The sequence below is a fragment of the Rhagoletis pomonella genome, unplaced genomic scaffold, assembly GCF_013731165.1.
Source record: "Rhagoletis pomonella isolate Grant_MI unplaced genomic scaffold, Rhpom_1.0 Rhpom_scaffold_00152, whole genome shotgun sequence".
Classification (NCBI taxonomy): domain Eukaryota; kingdom Metazoa; phylum Arthropoda; class Insecta; order Diptera; family Tephritidae; genus Rhagoletis; species Rhagoletis pomonella.
In genome coordinates, this window is record NW_023458706.1 from 76,556 (window position 1) to 82,925 (window position 6,370).

The 6,370-nt window shown below is 36.7% G+C and overlaps 1 protein-coding gene across 1 annotated transcript in view; it reads right to left on the minus strand.

Moving 5' to 3' along the window:
* Positions 1–2,155: 2,155 nt before the first annotated feature.
* LOC118750152 overlaps positions 2,156–6,370 on the minus strand; it is an 8,001-nt gene continuing 3,786 nt past the window's right edge. Inside the window, exon 5 of the mRNA XM_036484876.1 lies at positions 2,156–2,168. Coding sequence (XP_036340769.1) covers positions 2,156–2,168 — 13 coding nt within the window. The remainder of the gene's footprint in view (positions 2,169–6,370) is intronic.

A 6,370-nucleotide genomic window follows, 5' to 3' on the forward strand; every position in this document is an offset into this window, starting at 1 on the left:
AAAAAAACATACCACAAACCATGTTTGCAATATCGTATACGATATTTGCATTTTGTGCATGGGACTTTCAAGAAATATGACAGCAAATGGTTGGGAGAGAAACGAATCGACATCGATTACAATACATCGGTTTGTGAAAATTAAGGTACCCCACACACTTTATATATGCTCTTCCACCATTGTGCACACCATAGACTGCAACACATTATGTAATACATTTAATAATTTAACTTTTAAGCTGTGAAATTAGAAAAACTATAAGAACTACATACAGACTAATTTATACTCACTACCACAATCATGATATCACCTATGTTTACGAAATTAGCGATACAGTGCAGGGCATCGAATTAGCCCCACATGAATAAGAATACGAATCAAATCGTTAATATCACTAAAGTTATCGAGTTTTTCGACGCATAACTTCGAAAGTAGCCACCCAACCAAAAAAAATAAAAATATATATATGTATGTACATACAAAGAAAGAGTTGGAGCGGAAACTCGGCCTTTCCTCCCGATCACATCCGGGGATCGGAAACTTGGGCTTTCCGACCCAACTTAATACCAGCAAATACCACAACGTGGATCGGAATCTCGGCCTTTCCGACCACGTTCAAATTATTAAAAGCGTTGCGGAGCGGAATCCAGGCCTTTCCGCCCGCAGCGCATACATCAGCGACAGCATCAGTGTAGACTGGAGACTCGGCCCCGCCAGCTACTTACAATACATAACTATATCAAATACATAATTTTATCTAATACAGTATCAAGGTAGATTAGAGACTCGGCCTCGCCAGCTACTTACTGCCGGAATTTATTATACATATGTGCAAAGAAATGTTTAACCATGTCCTTTCGTACTAACCTTCTTTTTTCCAATATCCAGGAAGCCGAATACAATTTATATATATTTTTAAAATTTATTTGTTAATGTAGGTGTGGTGGTTGAATGGCTCGACAAATGTTGCTTATATGCCGGCCCCATGTTTAGGCCACTAGCCTAAACCAAACTTTGAAAGAGTGAACCACCCTATTTTGTAAGCGCACACATATATATATATATATGTAAGCGCATACAATTATGCACATATACAGCGCTGCAGGACTATTTTCCCGCCAAATTATATAACTAATTAGCTGAATTATACCTCAATAAATTTCGCTGTTTTGAGGGTTCGGCTAAATCCGTCAACAAATGGCGCGGTCATTCCATTTTGATCACTATCGAGCGAGCAAGGACGCCTATCAGCTACCACCCTTCAGCACACCGTAAAGGTAATATTGTTACACTTATATTCATATTAAAACCAAAGAACTTTGATCAAACATTTAGCAAGTACTTATTAATTTAACCGTGTGTCTTTTTTCTTGCGTTATTACATTAAAACATTGATGCCCTGCTGGAATTGCGAGCCACATATGCGTCAATGTTTCCATTATGAATAGACTTGACTATTGCCTCTGGAGTGACATTGTTGAAGGCCCCGTCGACATCGAGGAAGGCCCCTACTGCGTGAAGGCTTCCTCTGACCACCTTAGCAATGCGTGCAGGGTGGTGTCCACCGAACTTGCAGTAAGCATTTTGAGCTCTTGAAAGATAGTCACGAGGAATTGCGTTTCTTATGTACAGGTCTAACCATCTCTATAGCGGTTTTAGCAAAAACGAAGACAGACTGATACTCCTAAAATCACTAGCAGAAACATAAGAGCCTTCTCCGGCCTTCGGGACGAACGCAACACTGACTATCATCCAAGCCTTGGGAATGTACCCGGTCCTCACGCAGTTCGCAAGTATGATGTCATCGGTCCCAGGCTTGGTTGAACGAATTTATCGCCCAGGCCATGTGACAGTCGTCCGGAAGATCGGAGAACTGCAGGACCTGAAGTACAAAATATTGCAAAGAAGTACATTTGACTGTACTTCGAAGTACGAAGTACAAGAGCTAAAAAAGAAGCACTGTACTTCCGAAAGAAGCACGGTTGGTCACATTAATTATGAAGCTCGATTGGAGAGGGTAGTAATGAAGTACGACAAAGAGCTAGTTGTAGAGTTTTTGGAACATGTTGCCCAAAATGTTTATTTTTGAAAACACGTTATAAATTTTGCCTATATGTATATATGTATGTGGAGAAATTACGAATGAAAAGTATGTTTATGACATTGTGCTGAAAATATAAATATAAGACAATATAATCATATGTATAAATTTCTATCCGGATGAGTTTGTATTGGGACGATATTTATTGGGTTGAATTTACTGGGATGAGTTTGTATTGGGATGACGTTTTTTGGGTTACATTTTCCGGGATGAGTTGTTTTGGGATGAGTTCTCTGGGCTGAAATTACCTAGAACCGTACGTAGTGCAGAGGGCAACCGCTCTGCTGTTGAGAGGTAGATGTCGTATATAGGAACTTTGCAAAGCAAAGGTTTTATAGCTAAAAATGGTGTTTGGACACACAACATTGCAAGTTGATAAAAGCGTTGTAATAATATAAAGCTACAACAAAATGGGCACAGAAATAAAATGTAACATCTGAGGCCTTTCAGTCACCGCGGCCACCTCTGCGCGACCTCTAAGGATTTGGATGAAAGTTGAAGAGATTGAAGGTCTAGGTAACATGAATATATGTCCAGCATATTTTTCCGATATGACGTAGAGTTCCCTATTTACACGGGACTTAAATTTTAAGAATACGTCATACATAACTTTTTGAAGTACGGTGTCTTTGAAACCTTTTAACGAAACTTAATGGTATTTCTTCCGTCTTATTATGGGCTCTGATTGTACATTTTTTACATTAATGTGCAACGTAAAAAAAACCAAAAAAAAAAAACATTTTCCTTTTTATTTTTTTTTTTTGTTGAATATAGCAACGGGCGCAGGCCCGTTATCCCTGAAAACGAAATTTGCGCTTTCGCGGCCGTCACCACGGCGCACGCAAACAAACACCATGAACTTGGCGACGCCCCTATTGTGGTAATTTCCTTACTATTTTTCGTTTTGGCACGAATATACCTAATTGAGGGAAAAGTCCCCAATGTATTGGCACACCATGGCTAATCAGGTGATTTGATCTTTAAGCTGAGCTTTCAATAACACATCTAGTTTTCGGTAGAGTTCGCTCCTATCGGTTGGAGTGGAAGAAATTAGGGAAAAACAAAGGAAAACTATATTGAGGCCAGAACGCGACAACATAACCGCCGAAGCAGATTTATAAAAGATTAAATAATAGACGAATGAATTTTCAAATTGTTGAGGGGAGCAGCACTGGACCGCATAACTTCGTTTAGTTTTAACATTTTTGCTATTGGTGATTATACGCATAAACTTTTTTATATATGTATATATGTATTCGCGATTGCGAATGCGAATTTTTGGGATGCGAATGTGCGAATGCGAATGTTAAGTCATCGTTTTTATTACTTAAAAAGTTTGTAAATTATTAGAACACTGAACGAGTGCTTAACCTACACAGTGTTTTAAACTTGTAGTCAAGGTTCAAAATGGACATATTATATTTCAAAAAAAGTAATTTTGGTGCCTTTCCTCCCATGAGACGATTTCTTAGGCCGGCTGCACTAAAAAATTGCTCACTTTGAACGGCGGGTGAGCGCTCAAATATTTGCGGCCCAGTGGTGCGATTCACTACGAGATTTTAACACCTCTTGTTATTGTTAAGTCAGCTAAACGACAATTTTAACAATTTAGCTATTCGGTAAACGTTTCCCTAACAACATTCGTTAGCGCCAAATCAGCGGTTGTCGTTAACGATAACAAAGGCCGCTAATTTGACGACGTCTAGATTGGTGTTGTTAATAAAACGTAAAAGGTACGTTCTACAATTTTTTCGTACAAATGCACAGCACCGCTAGCAAAAAAAATCAAAAATCAAAGGATTTTCAGCATCAAACTTGCACTTTATTGTATTCAAATTTAATGGACTACAAAACTGCATACATAATTCTGTTATTATTCTTAATAAAAACTTGAAGTTTTACGAAAGTTTGTTGAATTTTGTTTAAATAATACACACACACAGAATACACTATTAAAAACAAGAAAAATAAAGTAAATAGCACGAAAAATAGTCCGTTAAAACTTGTCTATATGGATTCCGGTTATAATTTTCCAATAGGGCGTAAAGCAATATAGAAAACTGGAAGTTAAAAGGTTATAAGTCTATTTTTTTAATTTTACAGGATCTGAATATGCCTTGAATTTAAAGGAATTGAATAATTAAATTTTTCAATTTAATACGTGTACATCGCTTGTTAAAAGTATAAATATCATATATGTATGTCCATATTTAAATATTTCTTTATTAATCATCATTACACTAGCATAATAAAATCAGTCCTAAAAATAATTACATATGTACAAAATATGCATACAGTGATTCCTTTCAAATACATAGTATCAATATTTTTAATGTTGAATGTTTTTCGTAAACTTTTTTTTACAGCTGCGAGCAAAATTTGGCAGAAACATTCACAATTATGTTGTTTGCTATTATGTGTATTTATTTATTTTTAATAATTTTATTTTTAATAGTTCCTTCTACTATATAATAACAGAAACCACAAAAATAAAAGTTTCAAAGCTTGCACAAATTCCCACCAAAAAATCAAACTTAAAAAAAATGTTTATAAATATTTCGAACTTTTTATTCAGGATCGTTATAAGATTTACGGGTATGCAGTTTTGTAGCCCGTTCTTTTTTAGTCTGATAAAGTGCAAGTTTCAAGTCGCTAAAAGTTACCGTTGATTTTTTAGAATTTTTTCGTGGAGGGTGTTGCACTTTTTCTTCCATATAAATTGCTTGTCAACTTTGTGCACACACGAGCGCCTAGGCATATGCAACGGATTTGTGGCCATTAGCGGCAGCACAGTTAATGAATCGCACAATCGTTACTGCAAACAACAAAAATTGTTAGCTGACATCTCGACAAGTCGCATTGTTAAAAGTTAGTGAATCGCACTACAGATCTGTCAATTTGCCGTATTTTTTTAGTTTTCCACCAATCGAAAGGATTTTCACCGAGATGAGCCCGTTTTTCTTTAAGATAGACCTTCAATTGAGCTTTTGTTTCACATTTTTTAATGTCTCCAGATTTTCCATCCGAGCCTTTGCTTTCGCTGGAGGAGTCTAAAATTTTTTCTAGGTTGCTTATAGGACTTTTAGCAGTACTTGTTAAAGGCCCATCAATGTTGCTTGATATACTACTTAACCGTTTAGCGCCTGCAGATAAAAGCCGGTTAGTGCCCGCACCCTGGGTTGACAGACTTATGCAGCGTTTTTGCTGCATTTAAAATGCAACATTTAGCACTTTCGAACGTAAGTTTTCGAAGAGCGTTCATGCTATCGCATTTAGCAAATGTACATTTACACGAGTTCGAAATCGTATGCTTTTGACAAATCTCGATCGGCGATAACTGAAACGCAGCTAGCCACTGTATACGCGGAAAAGCAATGTTGCCACCTTTTCTCATTAAACTATGTTCGAATCGTGGAAATTTTGGAATATCACAGGGTTGTTTTTAGCATTATTAAGCTGGCATTTCAGGGTACTATTTTATATATATATAAGGAAAATTTTAAAGTTAGGGGGGGGATCGAGCACCCCCCGCCCCTACCTGGCTACGCCCATGTCTGTACTGTAATGTTATCGGACGGTACTAGCTCTTACTGCCAATATAGGAGTATTACATATCTTAATGCGCCCCACGCTTTTCATTTTCAATCTCATAAATTGTTTATAATGACTTTTGCTAAAATTTCAAAATCAAAAGTTACTTCTTAGTCCATTTATAAAACCACGCATATTAAAAAGTTTTTTTTTTTAAATTTATTTTCTACTTGTTAGTTTTGTCTGTATAAAATTTTGCATATATGTTAGAATAATTCAACGATATTAATAGATTGATGCACACACATGCATATGCATATGTATGTACAAACATACGAGCACCAATTAATTTCATTTAATATACTGATAGGCACTGCCTTGCCCGCGGGAAAAGCTCTTTTAAGCTTTCTATACATTTTGTATAGGCGCGAGCAGAGTAAAACTCTCTCTGCCCAACGCTGATTTAAAGAAATGGCCTGCCGGCCATTTCCGCTGTAGCATACGTAGTGCATAGGGCGACATCTACTTCGCAACCATAGAGGTAGATGTCGCCCTATGCACTAGACTCTTTTATAGGAACTTAGCGAAAGAAAGGTTTTATAGCTAAACATAGTGTCTGGACACACAACATTGCAAGTTGATAAAAGCGTTGTAATAATATACAGCTACAATAAAATGGGCACAGAAAGAAAAAAATACAGGTAGTTTATATGTAAGTCTGGTATATCATAAAATACA